At 33.2% G+C, this 22,941-nt stretch overlaps 1 protein-coding gene across 1 annotated transcript; it reads left to right on the top strand.

Annotated features, from left to right (window-relative positions):
• The first annotated feature begins 2,164 nt into the window (after positions 1 to 2,164).
• LOC143056622 (uncharacterized) lies at positions 2,165 to 21,570 on the top strand. Its single transcript, XM_076229778.1, has 10 exons — positions 2,165 to 2,318; positions 8,287 to 8,370; positions 9,285 to 9,430; positions 10,201 to 10,329; positions 15,604 to 15,784; positions 16,664 to 16,831; positions 17,455 to 17,574; positions 18,011 to 18,145; positions 19,392 to 19,541; positions 21,167 to 21,570. The coding sequence occupies exons 1-10, from the start codon at positions 2,285 to 2,287 to the stop codon at positions 21,334 to 21,336; spliced, it is 1,317 nt and encodes a 438-aa protein (XP_076085893.1). The 5' UTR covers positions 2,165 to 2,284; the 3' UTR covers positions 21,337 to 21,570.
• Positions 21,571 to 22,941: the final 1,371 nt, after the last annotated feature.

Genomic DNA, 22,941 nt, shown 5'->3' on the forward strand with positions numbered 1-22,941 from the left:
AGATGGAGGAACAAACGAACATACGTAAACAAATGGACGCACAGACCAGAAAACATAATGCCCATAAATAGGGCATAAAAATAAATATGGTTGCGAAGGAGAAGTGATTACAAGCAAAATGGTGTTAGGTGGGACAACTTAAACAAGGAAAGTGTTTGGTTAAACATTGTCAGTTTGAAAAGCGTGTAAACTGTTCGATATCATGTACCAAATATCTGTGACATCTGCGTAACAAAATCCTCTAGCAAGAAATAAAAGTGACAGAAAAAAATAATCATCGTACAAAAATCAATAGCAAACAATTGAAAAAAGTTCAAGAAATATACATTAAAGTCATATGAAACAAGTGACTGATGAAAAATAATGTTTATTCAATTTTTGAACCAATGCATGTATATATGTATCATAAACTTTGACTTCTGCGCACAATTTTATCATTTTTTATGCATCCATATCGTATTATCCTAAAAAAAAAAAAACTTCTCTGTTATGATATGAAAATATGGCAGCTAATGAATATTTGTGTTTTGATGCCTTAGTTTATAGAATGTCAACTTAGTAAACAATCAACAAAGAAGCATGGATATTGAGCAAGTGTATTACATGTACAATAAGGTAATTGTTTCTTTTAATGACAGGTCTAGATCCATGCGTATTGGGATTGCCAGATTTTTATGAGAAAGGTCACACTGAGTTCACTGCATACAGAAAACATATTGGTGAATTGTTAACTGGAAGCAAACAATTAAAAAAAAGTAAATTTTCTTTTAAATTTGGACAAATTATAGAATTTTCTTGAGAAAAAAGTATGAGAACATAAGTTTTATAACAAAAACTAGCCATTTGGTTATAAAAAAACATTTGACTTAGTAAACAATCAACAAAAAAGCATGGATATTGAGCAAGTGTATTACATGAACAATAAGGTAATTGTTTCTTTTAATGACGGATCTAGATCAATGCATATTGGGATCAACTGGAAGCAAACAATTAAAAAAGTAAATTTCTTTTAAATTTGGACAAATTATAGAATTTTCTCGAGAAAAAAGTATGAGAACATAAGTTTTATAACAAAAACTAGTCATTTGGTTATAAAAAACATATGCATAATTTTTTTTCAAATTTGAAGTTTCATCGTGTTCATATGACTTTAGCATAAATTCTATTAAACGTGATGAAACACTAGATGACTAGAATGAGGTTTGGAATGACCTTTAAGACGTCAAAAAAAATAATTCGGCTACTATTAATGTTTAATGTACACTCTTTTTATTATCGACTCCTAGGAGTCGAGATTAAGAATTGAACGATGGACAGTTAGTGCGTTGAATTTTTCTTGCTACCTGATTGGAAGATATTACGAGACGTGAATAATCAAAGTTTATTGATTGGTTAGGACAATCAAAACCTAGTAAATGTCCTTCAATCCCATAGAGTATCGGATTTGTCCTCTCTATTCTAGCAATTAGATTTTACACAGGTAACTTTCATCTATAAATATCGAATCTTCTGGAGTAAACAACAACGTTAAACGATATATTACTACTTCATAACGTGTGACCTCACGTGTGTGGTAAAATTTGTTGATTGATGCACGTGGCTATTCTAGTAAATGAATTAATCTACAAAGCGAGAGCTAAGAGTCGAATAGCCTTTTTGAAAGGCTAACGCTTGTCATTACTTCCGTCAAATCTTATTGTGTAGCTACTTAGTCTGTAGCGTCACATAGAGTAAAGTTATTGTTAACAAGAACTTTACAGTCTTTCATCATGTTGGGTACCTTTTAGTATTTCCTGTGATATATACAATATTGTTTGTTTTTTTTTTTAATTCAATATTTATTGGAAAGAGCACCTCTCTTTATTATATTCAATTTTTTTCTGTTCTTATATCTTAATGGCTATTAGACCTGTATAATAATTCAGAAGGGATTGACAACCTTGAACTTATTCTTTCATTTGTTCTTGAATGCACTTTTGTGTGTAGGATGTTCTTTTTTGGTGGGGGGAGGGGTGTGGTTATCTTTAAACCCTATTCTTTCCAATATCTGTCACCTTATATGAAACTGTATAATGTATTGTTGTTGTTGTTGAGATAGCTATATATATTCAGCATTAAATAAATGATAATTATTAAATGCACTATTAAATAAACTTTCTATGAACTTTACAGGGCTATTATGGCGGGAAATTAAAGGGCAATAATTCTGAATGAACATCCGGTATAGAGCGCCATCTTCTAAACATTGCAAAAATAAACGTACACACGCTGTTCGTTGTGTACGATGGCAGCAGGGCCTATTGCAGAAAGAAATCAAGGTAAAATATTGCAACAATGATATATTCAGTAGGTTTTCATAATACGATGTGAATGCCATAAAAGACAATTTCGCAATCAACCTTTTATTTGGAGATAAAAGAAAAAGGGGGAGGTTAACCTCGTCAACCTCAGAACCTATAATCCCTTCTCTAGTCTGTAAATTCCACCTTTGTGAGACAAACGACTTCGTGGTCACCATGAAAGAAAGTCACAATAAATGGTAAAAGTGTTACTTCAAATCTGCATTATCTGATTTATCATAAAAAAAAATGTAAAATTTTTTTGTTTACTATCACAAATTTGTTATATTTCACTGTATGTATATCTTCACAAAGCAATGCGCAGTACAAGTGACGTAAACTTCAACGTGTTGAAGGCAGTCATTATATAGTAGAAATAGAAGTAGAAGTATGAGACTACCGCTCTGACCCTGGCCTCGGTTGGTCAAAGTTGTCCCCTACTTTGACCTGGAGATCAATCTTCTGATATCTCTCTGGTTTGTCTGTTTCCAATGAGTGGCCTGGTGGTTCTCTCCGAGTACTTCGGCTTCCCCCACCATAACAGACTTCCTGGTGTCCTAGCACTCCCCTTGTGTTGGGTGGGGATTAATTGTCCTTTAGTCGAGATTACTCTGACGTCCAACGGCTGTTTTGCCAGACAAGCTGGGGCCGTTAGACGTCACTCACGTCAGAGTAGTCTCAGACTAATTGTCCTTGTAAATTGTCGTATAAATATACATTAGTGACACATCTCCATTAATCCCGATAGGGAGTGTACATGGATGCCACTGTACCAGTGTTTTCCCTAGGCTATTCATGCATGGCGGTACCGCTACACATAAAATTTCGGCCGCCATGCATTTATCATACCCACTATGCATCCCGCTATGTGTGAAATTTTTATTATCTTATAATATGAAGTGACAATTGACAAAACTCTACAGGTGTTTCAAACTCACTGGACTGATAATTGATCGTAATTCAGTGGCGGATCCAGGGGGGGGGGTTCGGGGGTGCGCACCCCCCTTTATTTTTGCCGATCAATGCATTTGTATCGGGACATGTTTTGCACCCCCCCTTTGCCCTGGGTGCCCTGGGTTAGCACCCCCCCCTTTCGAAAATTCCTGCATCCGCCCCTGTAATTAGATGCAACGCTCTGATTTTACAACCACGTTGATTAGAAAGAACAACATTCAAGACTTCGATTGCATAATAGAAATCGGGAGTTCAAATTGTTTTAATGATAAATATTATAGCCTGATACAGCTTCCAAATATCCTTCCGTGAAAAAATAAAAAGTAAAACTTTTGCAGTATAAATTTTACGTTTTGAAATTATAAGTCTGACATCGAAATATTTATATCAAACACAGTTGATTAGTTGTAATAGAGAATACACATCATTGGGTTGAAACATGATGTAACTTTGACCTCCGTAGCAGAGTTCAAAAAATGTATGGGTCACTAAATATTCACAATTCAAATCGTTTTTGTTTTGATGTTTTTATTTTTGAAACTGATCTTTCAAACAAGTTTTAATCCAGAAGAAAGTAAAAACATTGCTTGACTGTACCTTAAGTTGAATATCTATATCCAAATTAAATTAATTAAAACTGTAATCCATGATCACAAATTGAATGCTTTGTTTACAATTGTTGAAAGCCATGTGCATTCGGGAAACCCCTTATTAACAGGAAACAGTTACATTTCATTGTTATTTATAGACAGTAGGAATTTCATTTTGGAAATCATTTTGATTAACTGCTAAGATTTATTCATGAAAAATTAATAATTTCTTGGGGTGAAACTGATAATACTATTTTTATTAAAATAATTTACATCTAGGGGTATGGAAAGGGGGGCTGTTTTTTGGGGTTTTTTTTTCAATAATATTACAAATATATATAAAGTTCAACAGTCTGAAAATACATGGTTAAATGGATTTTAATTCTGAAAAACTCATGTTTATTTAATTCCTTTATTATTTCCATCATAATCAGAAACAAGCTACATGTATAAGGTATTTCAAACGTATATTTTTGGCTTTTATTCAAGAACATTCAAGACTATTAATATGTATGTGCCTGTAGTAAAAACAAACCTGGTAGAGCCTAAAAAAATTCTGCAGGGCCCTTGAAAAAACTTTTGGATCCAGGATGGCCTTGAGAGAAAATGTTCAGTATTGTTCCTGACTGTATTGCAGATTTATGTGAAGTTTTTAAACTGACATGCACAATTCATTTCACAAGTGTAATAAAAATAATTCTACAAAACAACGCCGCGCATCGCGTTGCAAATTCATCTTAGACCCACCATGCATCAAGAATTTTCTAGGGAAGACACTGTGTACCCTCTCAGCTTTTGAGGGGTTCTTTGGGTATCAGAGGCATTTACCAGTACATATTGTCTCTTCAAAGGGGGGGGAAAGATGTCACATATTTCCCCAAAATTTGGCTAAAATTAGAATTTCAATTGCTTGAAGTAATACCTTTTCTGAAACTGTGTACATACCGGTATATCATTCAACAAATCCAATGAAAATCATACGTCTTTTGTCTCATTTTTTGGGATACGATTGCTTTTAAGCAACCTGTAGACTTTTACCGTTGACTCAGGGCTCATTCCCTCACGTCAACCGTTTTATTCTAAACATTCAGCAACATCTCAGATTCTTATGATTGTCTTGCTTTAAAAGGTAAAAACAAGCAAAAGGATTGAACATAAACAACTTTCCTGTAATGTTCTTCTCATAATCTTCATGTTTGATTTTTCCCTTGACTTATATGCGTGTTTTTAACAACACAGAAAATCAGAATTAAGCAGTATTTATATTTAGTGTTTTTATAAATTTAGAAACACGTCAGAGGGAATTCCCCAGTTTTGATAAATGCGAGAGTTCTTTGAATTCCGTAATTCTATTTCTGTCATATAAGAACTGAAGTGGAGTTTTCTATATTTTACCGTTATGAAACTGATACTGTACTCTCATAAAGAAATTGAGACTCATTCATCATATCATAAATTAAATAAACGTTCTTGTTCCAAATCGCAAGTCACGGGTTTGTTTATGTATTAATGCGCATGCATATAGTTTTCTTGATTTCAAGGGGTATCAGATTGAGTGGTTGTTCTGGATTCCCCGCTTATTAATTAATTTGAAACTCATTGGATTCTTTCTATGTCTGCCTGCTATTGAGGGTTTAATATTGTTGTTGCATAATTTAAAATCATATGCATCATTTAAATTAAAATCAATGAAGTTTTACCTATAACACCCCTTTAGCCGAAATGGAGTCTTCCATATTATCGTTTCGAGTTGTCTCCCTTTCAGAAGTATTTCCCGTCAAAATCGTCAAGAAAAAAATAACTCGTTAGATGTCTATAAACGTCGTATTATATTAAAAACGATCTCAATTTAAACAGAGGAGTGTGTACGGAAGGATTCATGCCCACTGACCCAAGGGAAATTAATAATTAAAGAGTTAGAAATGGGGTTCCTCCTAGAATTAACGTTAAGATACGAAGTGAATTGTCCGAGATTACTGGGTACAAGTCAAATCGGCACCTGGTCAAATCGGCACCCATAGAAAAAGTCAAATCGGCACCTGGTTAAATCGGCACCTATTTAAAAGTCAATTCGGCATCCAATAATATTTGATATAATATATGGGACTGGGAAATGGGGTTCCTCCTAGAATTAACGGTGATAAGATACGAAGTGAATAGATCCGAGATTACTGCGTACAAGTCAAATCGGCACCTGGTCAAATCGGCACCCATAGAAAAAGTCAAATCGGCACCTGGTTAAATCGGCATCTAGTCAAATCGGCACCTATTTAAAATTCAATTCGGCATCCAATAATTCTTGATATAATATATGGGACTGGGACTATTTAAGTTTGTAATTTAAGTATACTAGCATAAAAGTCTGGCAAATCAGCCGTCGGACATCAGAGTAATCTCAAACTATGAATTGAAATACCTTCTCTCTCTCTCTCAGTGACTGCTGTGGAAAGTAAACTTGGAATTCATAGCACACAAATAAAACACAATAAGTACATTGCTCGTACACTTGTATCCGGGATTAGCTATTTTTAAAGTTGAGTGACTTTTCAGATTTATATTACCTTTGCATGTGCAGTTGAATTAGTTTTGAAAATAATACTATCCAGCTGTACCAGGCCTTGCGGTAATAAAACTTTCGAGTCAGTTTTTTTGTACTCATACTCGAAAATCAACCAATGAAATTGTTTGATTTCTTGTTTCGAGCATGATTTTTGTGCTCCAAGCACTGAGCAAAGTTTTATGCCTTCAAGGCCATAGTCCAAATAATTATGACGTCTTGGAAGGCTATTATATTTTTTTTCTTTGAAGCCTTACTTCGACATCGAAGTAAGGCGTCAAAGAAAAAAAAATATAGTAGCCTTTCAAGACGTCATAACTAAGGCTTCAAAGAAAAAAATATAATAGCCTTCCAAGACATCATAATTATTTGGACTATCAAGGCCAGGGCTACCAAAAATGCGTGAGACTCACGCATGTTCATGCTTTTTTGCAGCAGTATCCTTGGATCAATTTTTTCCTCTTTCATCTTTTCTATTTTGGCCAAATCTCACGAATTTGCTTAATGAAAAGTTGGCAGAACTGCTATACATGTGTCAATGAAATCTATATGGCAATCCTTTCCCTCAGAGCATTCTGCTCTTTGATTGGTAAAATTGCGTCAAAAACTTTGTGTACAGAAAAAGAGTGTTTGTAAACAGTACATTAATTTCTGGACCGATGGCTGGTCTAGCTATGAAAATACGGATTGTCAAACAGAAAACAGCCCATAAAACATGTAAAAAATAATCTTGATGCACTTATAAACCATCTTTGGAGGCTAAATTAGCACTCATCTGTCTAAAAGTGAATTTGATTACACAATAACTTTCCTATTTGAAAAATCCAATATGCCCTATTGATCATAATATTAATAGACAACATATTGACATTTAAAAGTGATGATGTAGCTCATTACCCCCTGCTTAAAAGTATCTATAATAATTATTGAGATACTATCTACCAAAGGTTGTGGAAGGCTGTTTCATATCTGTTTCCGTCTAGAAAAATGGAATGTCTGTATGCTGAATATCTGGCCACGGTGTCCTCTACAAAAATGTAGCTACTGATTATGCATAGGCGTAATGGTACAAGGCCATGTATTATTCTGTATTACTGCTTTATTTACATCTCAGCTTGTGATGCCACTGTATAGTTTTTAGCATTGATGATCATACACTATTGGTTTGTTGAAAGTCATTCATTACAATTAGGGCTGTTAGATGCTGTAGGTAGAAGTTGGCATTTGTTGGGGCGGAATTTGGTTTGCCAATTATATTCCCATCTAAGAAAGTTTTTCATGTCTTCTTGTAGTAGTTTTGAGTGCACTTCAGTTGCAATTAAACAAACCGTTGATTGTATTACATAGTCAGGTACAAATGTAGGTCGTTGATAAACAGAAGGAACATGAGTGGTCCAAGTACACTGCTCTGTGCTGCATGTACTCCTAATTGAATAGGTGCAGTGTGAGATGTTTTATTATCCACAATGACTCTGATTTCTGGAGTGCTTAGAAAGTTCCTGATCTAATTGGTGTGTTGGCCACCTGATACCATATAGTACTCAGCTTTATACAATAGTCATTCATCATGTTCATGAGGGAATTTATCGAATTCAAATGTATAGAAAAATCAACCAAGATAAGGCTAATTTTTTCATCAGGAACTACATGTATGTGGAGCATTATTTAGCATGCAGTGGGTATCAAGATGTTTAGCATAATGATAAGAAAAAAAATCTAATGAACAGAAATTAAACTTGATAAAGGACGGTTTTTAACAACTATATAATAATTATTGAAATTTTAGGTTTTCCTTAATTGTTCCAAAGATACTTGAGTTAAAATGATATAAAATTGAATATTTTAGATGCCACAGTATATGTAGGTGGATTAGATGATAAAGTAACAGAAGCCATACTATGGGAGTTGTTTCTTCAAGCAGGGCCTGTGGGTATGTAATAGAAACCATGTAGAAAAGACAAACACACATGTACAACAATACACATTGTAAAACTCAGTTTAAGAAAAGTACAAGTCCGATATCAGAATAGGTAACAAAAGAAATTAAACAAAATTACAATAATACATAAATTAACAAATTAAGGCTATCACAAGCATTAAATGCAATTTTATTAAGGCTGAGTGATATAGACAGTGATACGACTGTCCAGTTACTGACAGAGGTCATATGGGTAAGTTACATGAGGCCAAACTATGTGAGTTGTTTCTATAAGCATGGTCTTTTAGGTAAGAGTCTGTAAATTTAAATTTATACAGGCATGTCTTGTAGGTACATGATTGATAAAAAAGTAAAATAACAAAAATACTGAACTCCAAGAATTCAAACTCAAATTGGAAAGTCCCTTATCAAGTAAAGATAAGAAAATATAAAAAAGAAGATGTGGTATGATTGCCAATGAGACAACTATCCACAAGAGACCAAAATGACCCAGACATTAAGAAATATAGGTCACTGTATGGCCTTCAACAATGAGCAAAGCCCATACCACATAGTCAGCTATAAAATGCCCCGATATGTCAATGTAAAACAATTCAAAAAAGAAAACTAACGGCCTTATTTGTATAAAAAAATGAACTAAAAACAAATATGTAACATATAAACAACGACAACCACTGAATTACAGGCTCCTGAAGTAAGTTTTTACACATCAGGTACTCTGTTTTCAAGCAGTTTCTCTGGACAACTTAAACTTTCTTATCTTTTTGTGATTAATGGAATATCGCAAGTATGTGAAGAAAAAAACCCAGAATGGCTGGTTGATCGAGTATACAAGATTCATTTTCTTCTTGGGTTAGGGGATAGAAGATGTAATATTCTTACCTCTTTATTTTATTATTTTTCAGTGAATGTCCACATGCCCAAGGACCGTGTAACACAGAGTCATCAGGGATATGGTTTTGTGGAATTCATGGGAGAAGAAGATGCAGATTACGCTATAAAAATTATGAACATGATAAAATTATATGGTAAACCTGTCCGGGTTAATAAGGTAAACAATTGAAACAGTAGTATACCACCTTTCAAATTCATAAATTAAATGAGAAAAACAAATCTGGGTTACAAACTAAAACTGAGGGAAGCACATCAAACATGAGAGGAGAACAATAACACAATAGCAACACTAAAATGCAATACACACAGAAAAGAATAGTATAATATAACATAGGCTATTTTCCTGACTTGTTACAAAATTTGGTGGGTTGAACCTGGTTTTGTGACTATCCAAACCTCCCACTTTAATGGCAATGTTAAACATAACTTTGATGACAACATAACATGACAAGACTACAATACAAATAAATGGGAGAACACACAGGACAGAGAAACACACAAATAAACAATACAATAGAACATTACAACAAGCAAATAGTTATTAAAGATACCAGACTTTGATATGCCATATGAGTGTTTCTTCTACTTTAATATTGTAAATCTGTCTGGGTTAATAAAGTGAACTTTAGCTAGTGATCTTCATGAAAGATGTACGGTTGGGGCAGATTAGTCTTATAAAATAATAGGAAAATGTGGTATGATTGCAAATGAGACAACTCTCCACAAGAGACCAATTGTCATTGAAGTTAACCACTTAGTTTACCTCACAGCCTTCAATGAAAGTATAGCATCACATTTAAGAGATATAGTACATGAGGTATCACATTACCATGATGCTAAACGTCCCTGGGGGATAACACTGCAAGTCTCAATCAAACTTAAGTTGATTAAAATTTATTATACAAAATTCACTTTGACTATTTGTAGGCCTCTGCACATCAGAAGAACCTGGATGTAGGAGCCAACATATTTATCGGTAACTTGGACCCTGAAGTTGACGAGAAACTGTTATATGATACATTTAGTGCTTTTGGAGTCATATTACAAACACCAAAGGTACGAAACTTATATATCCCAGGCAGAAGATTTTATGCATAGTTATGGTCCTTAAACTTAGAAAATTCACTCAAATAAACAGCTTTCTGCACTTGATATTTGTTATGTATCTATAGTTAAAACCATGATCAGTTTTAGATGATAGATCAAATTAGCATTTTGTTTCAGTACAATTTATTTTTAACTGATAGAATGCTTGTTTTTATCATACGACCGCAAAAATTTTAATTTTTCGTCGTATATTGCTATCACATTGGCGACAATGTCCTGCTTCGTCGTCGTCCGAATACTTTTAGTTTTCGCACTCTAACTTTATTAAAAGTGAATAGAAATCTATGAAATTTTAACACAAGGTTTATAACCACAAAAGGAAGGTTGGGATTGATTTTAGGAGTTTTGGTCCCAAAATTTTAGGAATTAGGGGCCAAAAAGGGCCCAAATAAGCATTTTCTTGGTTTTCGCACTATAACTTTAGTTTAAGTAAATAGAAATCTATAAAATTTTGACACAAGGTTTATGACCACAAAAGGAAGGTTGGGATTGATTTTGGGAGTTTTAGTTCAAACAGTTTAGGAATTAGGGGCCAAAAAAGGGCCCAAATAAGCATTATTCTTGGTTTTCGCACAATAACTTAAATAAGTAAATAGAAATCAATGAAATTTAAACACAAGGTTTATGACCACAAAAGGAAGGTTGGGATTGATTTTGGGAGTTGAGGTCTGAACAGTTTAGGAATTACGGGCCAAAAAGGGGCCCAAGTAAGCATTATTCTTGGTTTTCGCACCATAACTTTAGTATAAGTAAATAGAAATCTTTGAAATTTAAACACAAGGTTTATGACCTTAAAAGGAAGGTTGGGTTTGATTTTGAGAGTTTTGGTCCCAACAGGTTTTTAGGAATAATGGGGCCCAAAGGGTCCAAAATTGAACTTTGTTTGATTTCATCAAAAATTGAATAATTGGGGTTCTTTGATATGCCGGATCTAACTGTGTATGTAGATTCTTAATTTTTGGTCCCGTTTTCCAATTGGTCTACATTAAGGTCCAAAGGGTCCAAAATTAAACTTAGTTTGATTTTAACAAAAATTGAATCCTTGGGGTTTTTTGATATGCTGGATCTAAAAATGTACTTAGGTAGCACTCCACAGTTAGGTGTGTAGTTTCGCATTTTGGCCCCTGTGGATTTTTAAAATATGAGAGCTAGTGTGCAATAAAAATCATTTTTAGATAGCTGAGTATTAAAATAGCCTTTGTATTGGATTTATATGAACAACAAGGTTATGTAATGTATGTAATATAGGCTGTTTTCTGTATGACAGTCCGTATTTGCATGTCCATACCATACATTGGTCCGGCAATTATTGTAATGTTATTTTCCAACTTTTTATCGCACGAACTTTGTGATTGGATTTTACGAAAAAATGAGGCGAAAGACACCCATTTTTTATTTGATCATTAGAAAGATTTATGAAAACAGTTTCTAAAAAGGTATCACTCAAAGGCATTGAAATTCTAGTTTGATCCAAATTTTGGGGGGATATGTGACATGTTCACCCCCCTTTTTGCAATATTTTATGGTAAATAAATGCAGAATGTTGCCATGGATACACATAAAAGGAATTAATTTTCACCCTTTTAACTTTTGAAAATCAAATCTATGGAAGATACTGATTACATACATATGCACATGTACAACACAAACAGTTAGGTTAATGTATTAGAAATCCAGGAATAGGAGATGATAAAACATTTTGGGGCTCATTTTTAATTTTATTTTCTAACTGTGGAGTGCTACCTTATGGCACATCAGAAAGTACAGAAATGCACTTTTTAAGATAAAATTTACCATAAATCTTTAGTCTTTTATGTTCTTGTTTTAGTTCTGAAGGTAAAAAATCTGCTAGGAATGCAATTTATGTTAATTTTATTGTTTACTGTCCTTAGCAACCAAATATACACATTTTGACACTTAGACATGTTGCGGTCTTAAATTTGTACTCCATTGGCTTTGCGCTTGTAACCAAAGATTGCGCTTTATTTGATAATCTCAGAATGTATCGCTTTTAATTTTTTAATGCGAATAAGTCAAATAAACATTTTTAGCAGGATTTTATATTATAATTTGGCATTAATTAAATTAAATGATGCCAGTACTGTTAGAAATTTATACCCAGCTTGAGAGCTTCTAAACCAAGGTTAGGTATGCTATTTACAGCAAAAATGACCTATAAGTGCTTTCAAACGCCTAAAACTTGTACAATTTGTCCTCTTTTAAGGTAATTTTATAATTTTAAATAAAAAAAAAGGGAAAAGTTTTAGAAATTTACCCCAAAAATGAGACAGACTTGAAGTTTTTCACTATGATCCAGTATTTATTTTTAAATCACTTTTTGTCGCGTTTCAACATCAACTGCTAACCTTCATAAAATCTTTATTACTGAACCAATTTTAAAAACTAAGGTACCATTTTCATCGTAACAGCTAGTAGAACACAGAAAACATAAAACAAATTGAGACAGGAGAGGAAAAATTTCACCTTAAGGCACATCAGAAAGTACAGAAATGCACTTTTTAAGATAAAATTTACCATAAATCTTTAGTCTTTTATGTTCTTGTTTTAGTTCTGAAGGTAAAAAATCTGCTAGGAATGCAATTTATGTTAATTTTATTGTTTACTGTCCTTAGCAACCAAATATACACATTTTGACACTTAGACATGTTGCGGTCTTAAATTTGTACTCCATTGGCTTTGCGCTTGTAACCAAAGATTGCGCTTTATTTGATAATCTCAGAATGTATCGCTTTTAATTTTTTAATGCGAATAAGTCAAATAAACATTTTTAGCAGGATTTTATATTATAATTTGGCATTAATTAAATTAAATGATGCCAGTACTGTTAGAAATTTATACCCAGCTTGAGAGCTTCTAAACCAAGGTTAGGTATGCTATTTACAGCAAAAATGACCTATAAGTGCTTTCAAACGCCTAAAACTTGTACAATTTGTCCTCTTTTAAGGTAATTTTATAATTTTAAATAAAAAAAAAGGGAAAAGTTTTAGAAATTTACCCCAAAAATGAGACAGACTTGAAGTTTTTCACTATGATCCAGTATTTATTTTTAAATCACTTTTTCTCGCGTTTCAACATCAACTGCTAACCTTCATAAAATCTTTATTACTGAACCAATTTTAAAAACTAAGGTACCATTTTCATCGTAACAGCTAGTAGAACACAGAAAACATAAAACAAATTGAGACAGGAGAGGAAAAATTTCACCTTAAGGTAGCACTCCACAGTTAGGTGTGTAGTTTCGCATTTTGGCCCCTGTGGATTTTTAAAATATGAGAGCTAGTGTGCAATAAAAATCATTTTTAGATAGCTGAGTATTAAAATAGCCTTTGTATTGGATTTATATGAACAACAAGGTTATGTAATGTATGTAATATAGGCTGTTTTCTGTATGACAGTCCGTATTTGCATGTCCATACCATACATTGGTCCGGCAATTATTGTAATGTTATTTTCCAACTTTTTATCGCACGAACTTTGTGATTGGATTTTACGAAAAATTGAGGCGAAAGACACCCATTTTTTATTTGATCATTAGAAAGATTTATGAAAACAGTTTCTAAAAAGGTATCACTCAAAGGCATTGAAATTCTAGTTTGATCCAAATTTTGGGGGGATATGTGACATGTTCACCCCCCTTTTTGCAATATTTTATGGTAAATAAATGCAGAATGTTGCCATGGATACACATAAAAGGAATTAATTTTCACCCTTTTAACTTTTGAAAATCAAATCTATGGAAGATACTGATTACATACATATGCACATGTACAACACAAACAGTTAGGTTAATGTATTAGAAATCCAGGAATAGGAGATGATAAAACATTTTGGGGCTCATTTTTAATTTTATTTTCTAACTGTGGAGTGCTACCTTAGATTTTTGATTATTGGCCCAGTTTTCAAGTTGGTCCAAATCGGGGTCCAAAATTAAACTTTGTTTGATTTCATCAAAAATTGAATAATTGGGGTTCTTTGATATGCCAAATCTAACTGTGTATGAAGATTCTTAATTTTAGTCCCGTTTTTAAATTGGTCTACATTAAATACCAAAGGGTCCAAAATTAAACTAAGTTTGATTTTAATAAAAATTGAATTCTTTGGCTTTTTTGATATGCTGAATTTAATCAAGTACTTAGATTTTTGATTATGGGCCCAGTTTTCAAGTTGGTTCAAATCAGGATCCAAAATTATTATATTAAGTATTGTGCAATAGCAAGAAATTTTCAGTTGCACAGTATTCAGCAATAGCAAGAAATCTTCAATTGCACAGTATTGTGCAATAGCAAAAAATGTTCAATTGCACAGTATTGTGCAATAGCAAGAAATCTTCAATTGCACAGTATTGTGCAATAGCAAATATTTTCAATTGCACAGTATTGCGCAATAGCAAGAAATATCTAATTGCACAATATTGTGCAATAGCAAGAAATTTTCAATTGATTGGAGTTATCTTTCTTTGTCCAGAATAGTAGTTGAATCAACTTAAATCATTGTTTTATACAATGCACAATGTATATTCACTTTTACTACCAACTGATAAATTAAAACACTCTTTACCATTCAGTGATAATAAGCACTTTTTGTTACATTTTAATATTTTATGATGTATTTAAATGAGTAGTCATTGTTGCAAACTCCATTAGAAATTTGAATTGAGATCAGTTTTGAAAAAAGGGAAAGGGGGATGTGAAAAAAAATGGTGGGGGGGGGGTTTAATTTTTTCTCATTTCAGATTTCATAAATAAAAAGAAAATTTCTTCAAACATTTTTTTGAGAGGATTAATATTCAACAGCATAGTGATTGCTCAAAGACAAAAAAATTGTTTTAAGTTCATTATACCACATTCATTCTGTGTTCAAAACCTATGCTGTGTCAACTATTTAATCACAATCCAAATTTAGAGCTGAATCCAGCTTGAATGTTGTGTCCATACTTGCTCCAACCGTTCAGGGTTCAACCTATGCGGTCGTATAAAGCTGCGCCCTGCGGAGCATCTGGTTATAGATTATGCGAGATCCAGATTCAGGAAACTCCAAAGTATATACCTTTATAAACTTTGCCAGTTTTTGTCATGGATTTCATCATCTTTATTTTTAATAAAGATCATGAGAAATCCAGATTTGGGGAACTCCAAAGGATATACCTTTATAAACTTTATGACTTCTTGTCCTGGATTTCATCATCTTTATTTTTATTTATAGATCATGAGAGATCCAGATTCAGGAAACTCTAAAGGATATGCCTTTATAAACTTTGCCAGTTTTGAAGCCTCTGATGCAGCCATAGAAGCTATGAACGGACAATATTTGTGCAATAGAGCTATAACGATCTCATATGCATTTAAAAAAGATTCAAAAGGAGAAAGACATGGATCAGCAGCAGGTATCAATACTTGGGTTCAGAAAAGGGGGGGGGGGGGGTAATCTTTGATTTATGGTAAAACTTTCAGATTGGTATTGGTTCATTATCTTTAATGTTAACTGACACCTTACCAGTCTGTTAGAGGTACTTTTCTACCTTATACTAGTTGTAATAACTGTATTTCTGTATTGGCCCTGTTATAGATTGGAGGTTAATAGGTATATTACCTCCTTAGAATCGAAGAGCCAATTGCCAATCCAGATGATCGAGAGTCTATAACAAAGCTAATACAGAAACAGCCAGTTCATAACACTTTAATTTAATGATTCTAATTCTTTGATTTAACTGAGAAACTTATCACAAAACGGGTACAGGAGTTCATATTTAGACTCTTAGTAGTCATGTTGAAATTTGGTCAATTTTGATGAAACTTCTGATCTCTCGTCCTAGTACTTAATCTTACCCTTTTTGAAACTCCAGTAAGGGTAGAATAAATCAGATATTTCAAACATTCTTACTATTCTGATTGATAAAAGGAAATGAAAGAGTGATATAAATCAAAAGTTATACTCAGAGTGCAGTGGAATATTTCAATTGTTTCAAAAACAGGGAACATGTTTTATATAACAACAATGAGATGTGGTATTATTGCCAATGAGACCGCTATCCACCAGAGTTCAAATGAAGTGGACATCGGTTATATATGTCAATTCAGGAAAATTTCATATTCGGTATGATTTACCCTTATTTAATTTCAAAAATGATTTCTCTAATGTTGATCTAAGTTTTTTGATCAATTTGATGCAAAGAATTTTTAGAAAAAAGACTTTTGTAATATTTCTCTGGACAGAATTTTTTTTTTTTACTTTATACTGTATTTTCTTGTTATTTTTATTTCAGAGAGACTATTGGCTGCCAAGAATCCCTTATCATTAACAGACAGACCCCATCAGTTGTTTGCAGATGCCCCACCCCCTCCACAGCAACCCCCAGGTCCAGGACCTTCATCATCCATGGCCCCTCCACCTCCTCCACCAATGGGAGGAATGATGTCATCAGGACAAGCAGGTTTGTCAAAAAAAAGGATAGATTTTATTTTGTAGAAAAGATATATTTTGAGCTTAAATTTTTACAAACATTATAAATAGACATTTAATAGACAACACAAAATAAATCAGGAGCCCTAACTTGAAAGTTACACATTGAGTTGAAAAGTGGTACTAGATTTTACCAAGGGACTACTAGAAGTGAACAAATTTAAAGGCTACAAAGGTCTCATAAGATCTCCTACATTAAACAACAAATTCTAGATGTCTTAGAAAGCAATTTCACAGAGGAAAAAGAATTTTTTTTTCAACTGTTTAACCAGAGTGAATTAAAGGCAAGAGGCATTATTTCAAATATACATGTATGCCTAAAAAACCATGAAAACAATAATGCAAAAAAAGAAAGATTTTCTCAAAGTACCCAATATGTGTAAAGATAATTGTACAAAACTAATCTCACAGAATGACAGAACAAAAGAAATAGGAATACACTTATGACTATGTAATTAACTGATTGGTCAAGCAAACATAACCTGATGAAAAGACCTGTAATCAAAAAATCTATTGGTCTAAAAAAACAATTATCGTCCTGAACAACTAGGATCTAACTGAAATCCAAAAAGTTTAATAAAATTTCTATTTCAGGTCCTCCAACATCGATGTCAAATATTCCCCCTCCTCCAGTGCCACCTCCCTCATCACAACATTTGCCACCACCACCTGTGCCACCCATGGGGATGCCACCATTTCCACCAGGACATCCAGGTATGTATTAGTGAGATAAGTTTGGTAAATATGTTGTGGTAACATATAAGTAATTTATTTTATATATGAGCAGTTAACGTTGCTCCACTGAAAACATATATGATATTAGATTATTGATTGTTTTTCTGTCAATACGGTTTGTGTTTTTCAGCTTTATCTCATAGAAAGGGTGACAGCTCTGAGATAAGATAAAGCTGAGGAACATCATTGATAATCAGTTTCCAAGATGATGTCAATGACTTTGGCTTATTAAGTTATTGTATTCTCACTCTACCGAACTAAGAAAACAATTCTCTGAATTGAAACATGAAATGAAAAATTATCACAAAAAAGATTAAGGGAAATTTAAGAAAAAAGTGATAATCAGTTTATTTGATAGTGATCCTATCAAATCCAGATTTACTGTTTATATTGAACAATTATGATTTAATTTTAGGACAGATGCCATTCATGCATCCCCCAATGCAGAGACCTCCACCACCTTCATCGATGCCAGGAACAACGGGGGCACAGGCATCACATGCCCCACCCCCTCCACATTACTCACAGCCAGGACCCCCAAGATATCCAGGTATGTATAATAACAAAATTATAGGTTAAGAAATAACAATACAGTAATTGAAGATTTGTTACTATCAATTGTTGATTTGAGGGTTGCAAATATGGGTTTACTGGAGAGGCAATGGAAGATGTTTATCGGCTACATTTTATCTCTATGAATGGGAATTCCATAATTGCTAGGTGTAGCCCAGAAAGAACAATAACTCTTTGACATACGAGATTCAATTTCAAGGCTTCTAGTGTGCATTTAGGCTGCCAATAAATTGGTTTTAAAAATAGAGTTTTGGGTATTGTTTACAGTTAGTCCTTAAATAAATATTCTTCCTCATAGTTAATGAAAGAAATATATTTTCTGCTGATATTTTCCTTGGAAATCATCCATGCAGATTGTTGTAACATTCATCTCATTTAACTTAGTAACATTTCTAGCTGTTGTCACATTATAATTGTTATTTTAAATATATTGCATTCAGATGAGATGTTTTCAGAAATGATACAAATATTTATGCAGTGTAATTATCTCCCTTGTCTAGTTGACTTTTTCTTATAAGTTTGAATTGTTTTATTTGAGAAAGAAATGCTAAACACAAACCCTTAGACACAAATAAAAGTATGGTACCCAGTTTATGTTTCTTTGAAGCAAAAGTCAGATTAATATATATTCATGGTTTTTTTTTAGTTTAAATGTACTTTAATCCTTTTACTCATTCTAATCATTCTCTGTGCTCGTTTTGTAATTCATTTGATTGTTTATCTCAAATTTTGGGCACCATGATTGGTTAATTAAATCTTATATAGAGTTGTTGTGCATTAAGTGCAGAAATTAGTGTAAGGATTGCATTTAAAGTATATGTATTCATCAAATATGACATACAAGGAAAAATAAGTGTACATTCACTTGCATACCTTTTCCTGTTTTATTGAATATGTTGGTAAATTCAGAAATAAGTTAGAATGACTATATCATTTGTTGCTTGTTTTATAATACTTTATCATCAACTGCAAAAGAGACCAAAAATCTGCGCTTGATTGGAAAATAGATTGGAGACTTTGGTAGAAGTTATTTAAACACAACTTTAATTCAGCTGAATTATAAACCAAAAAATACTTGCAGACAAAAATACTCCCTAATCTATAACAGCAAAATGTATACTGTTAGAGCATTCATACATTTTAGTCCACCCACACAGCTTCATGAATGAATGTCATAATTTAAAAAAAAAAGAATAAATTGATTTGTTTTTCACTAATTTCAGGACCTCCCCCTCCAGGATGGAATAACCAGCAGAGACCTCCATACCCAGGACAAGGAGGACCCCCACCCCCTCCTCCACCAGGGATGAGACCCCCTCCCCCTCCTGGATGGAACGGTCCACCACCACCAGGAATGAGACCACCACCATTCCGTAAGTAAATCAGAATGTTATTTTATTATCACTGTAGGAGTATGGTGAGGATTCATTATAAATTGTGGGTTCAAATTTTCATTAATTTCTTGGGCTAAAGATTATCCAGGATTTTTAATATATACAAAAAAGAAGATGTGGTATGATTGCCAATGAGACAACTATCCACAAGAGACCAAAATGACACAGACATTAACAACTATAGGTCACTGTACGCCCTTCAACTTTCAGTGAAGAACAAAATTTCAAAATAGAAATAAGAGGATGTGGTTCGAATGCCAATGAGAAAACTCTCATGGAATTTCATATTGTGTAAAATGTAAACAATCATAGGTCAAAGTCATCCTTCAAGTAAGGCTTAAAAATGCTCTTTTTTTTTTTAGACTTTGGCATCCTCAAAATCAAATGTCCCCACAAATTTTCCTCAATTCATGAAAACAAATGAATGCATAGTATTGGATATATTCTGTCTTGAAATGTCTGATTGTAAAAAGATATGTATAAATCATTTGAATGTCTTGACAGATACTATAAAACTTTATGATTGAATTGTTGCCATACAGAGGGAGACTTTAATATTACACATGCTTTTAAGGGTCTAAATCTTATTTCAGACTCAATTCTAGAACATCAGCTAGTTTCATTGAAATATTTTACCTGGAATACTGTAAATTCAGAACTAATTGCTTGAATTTATTATTGCCATTTTGTCATTTTAGACTAAAATGTGATTTTATTTTTATACGACTGCAAAATTGAAAAATTTGTGGTCATATATATTGGTATCACGTTGGCGTCGTCGTCATCAGAAGACATTTGGGTTTCGCACTCTAACTTTAGTAAACGTAAATAGAAATCTATGAAATTTAAACACAAGGTTTATGACCATAAAAGAAAGGTTGGGATTGATTTGGGGTGTTTTTTCCGAACAGTTTAGGAATAAGGGGCCAAAAAGGGCCCAAATAAGCATTTTTCTTGGGTTTTGCACAACAACTTTAGTATAAGTTAATAGAAATCTATGAAATTTTAACACAAGGTTTATGACCACAAAAGGAAGGTTTGGATTGATTTTGGGAGTTTTGGTCCCAACGAATTAAGGGCCAAAAGGGTCCAAAATTAAACTTTGTTAATTTTTTCTCATTTCAGATTTCATAAATAAAAAGAAAATTTCTTCAAACATTTTTTTGAGAGGATTAATATTCAACAGCATAGTGAATTGCTCAAAGGCAAAAAAAATTTTTAAATTCATTAGACCACATTCATTCTGTGTCAGAAACCTATGCTGTGTCAACTATTTAATCACAATCCAAATTTAAAGCTGAATCCAGCTTGAATGTTGTGTCCATACTTGCCCCAACTGTTCAGGGTTCAACCTTTGCGGTCGTATAAAGATGTGCCCTGCGGAGCATCTGGTTTTACTATAGTGAGAAAAATCCTGTTTAATTCATATCAAAAATTTCAAAATGCATAATTACATTATTGCAATTTTAACCGTTTTGCATTTTTCCCGATAATAAAAATATCCCAATTATTTTACAGAAGATAAAACTGTATTTTTATTTGTCTTCCTCAAGTTACAACACATTTGATAGGTTATAAGATAACATACTGATTATTGTTTTCAGCTGGTGGCAGACCCCCACCCCCAGGGATGAGAGGACCCCCACCACCAGGCATGGGAGGTCCACCAAGAGGTCCACCAGGGCCTGGACCACGTGGACCACCACCCCCCAGAGGTATGAGAGGTCCACCACCACCCGGTATGAGAGGACCACCACCACCTCCAAGAAACTGAAATTTCAGATAGAACATGTTGTGATGGAAGTTATAGGGTTGAAGTACGATCTGATTATGACTTATTGGACAATATGTAGTTAATATTGTAAAATCTGAGTAAAGTGGGACAATATTGACCTTTCTTTTTGTGATTCGAAAAAAGGAAAAAAATATTTTCCTCTGATAAAAACTCAAATTGATTAAGACTTGACTATCGTCAATTACTCAGTAAGTTTGAAAAACTTGAACAAATTGCTGAACCATGAAGCTACATAGAGAAATCGAATTAATATTCAGCACTTTGGTCAAAAATTTAAAATTATTTTTTTCTGTTTAATCATGTGACCATTTCATTTTAATGGTAGTATCTTTAAAAAGCTGATTAAATGTTGTTTATTTTTCACTTTGGGCTGCCCTCGAACATTTAGATCTAAAAAGTTTGAAAAAGGGTCCTATAAAAATGCACCTTTTCATTAGAATGGGTTTGTATGGTAAAGCAGTCCTGCATTCATGTCATTACATTCATAATACCATGTCATAAATGTTATGTTTATTATTAAAATGTAAATATTGACACCTGCTGTTTTTGAATTCTATACATGTACAAAATGACTTCACTACATGTGGTATGTAGATGTTTTAATTGTCCAAAATGTAAATTACCTGCCATTTTCAGGATGAGACTGGTCTCTGTCATTTTAATTGTTTGGGATCAAGACCAAGTATTCACTACCTTATTATTCCATGAGGATTCACATGTTGTGGAAAATGTGTTTTTAGCATAGCAATGTTTTATGCGGTCTGTTTGAAAGGAACTTTTATATAATTTGAATGTCTGCAGGGTTTTTGTCTTAATTCCTACACAAAACATGGCTTTTGAAAACTCCTAACATCACTAGTATTAAATTGGTCAAGGATGATAAGCAGTCTTTTTCATTGATATATGAATCATTATAAAAACAAGATGACGTATGATTGCCCAAGGGACATATCTCAAATAGTAATAAAATGATGTAGAAGCCAGAGATTTTTGGTCCCAGTTTAGCCTTTAACAATGAGCAAAATCATTAACATATAGTAAAGTATAAAAGGCCTCCTATAGACAAAGCTAAGACTTGTTCTATAAAGGGCAAGAAGAACAAGCATTCTGAGAGTATTGCATGGCAATACATAGTCCCTTACCGGTTAAAAATAAATTGTACTGGAACAAAATGCTAACCTGATCTATAACTCACCATGGTGTTAACTTTATAACAAATATCAAGTCAATATCTTCAAGGATGAGGGAAAAAAGTGGAAAAATGAATATTTGAGTGAATTTTTTAAGTCCAAGGACCATAACTCTGCACAAAATCATCATACCTGAACTCTTAACTTGTCATGATAAAATAATGTACAAATTACATGAATTGTTAAATCAGTATCCTCCAAGCATGAAGAAAAAAGTGTTGAAAACTGATTTGCCAGACGGACAGAGCGCAAAGGACTTAGTCGGTAGGGGACAAAAAATCAATAAATCCAAGACTGGCATACCAAAATGATTACAGTGAAAACCTGGAGATCAATATATCCCTTTCCTATTTGTTTACTCAAATCACAATGTACAATGCATGTTATAATCAAG

This window comes from Mytilus galloprovincialis, chromosome 13 (assembly GCF_965363235.1).
Source record: "Mytilus galloprovincialis chromosome 13, xbMytGall1.hap1.1, whole genome shotgun sequence".
Taxonomy (NCBI): Eukaryota; Metazoa; Mollusca; class Bivalvia; order Mytilida; family Mytilidae; genus Mytilus; species Mytilus galloprovincialis.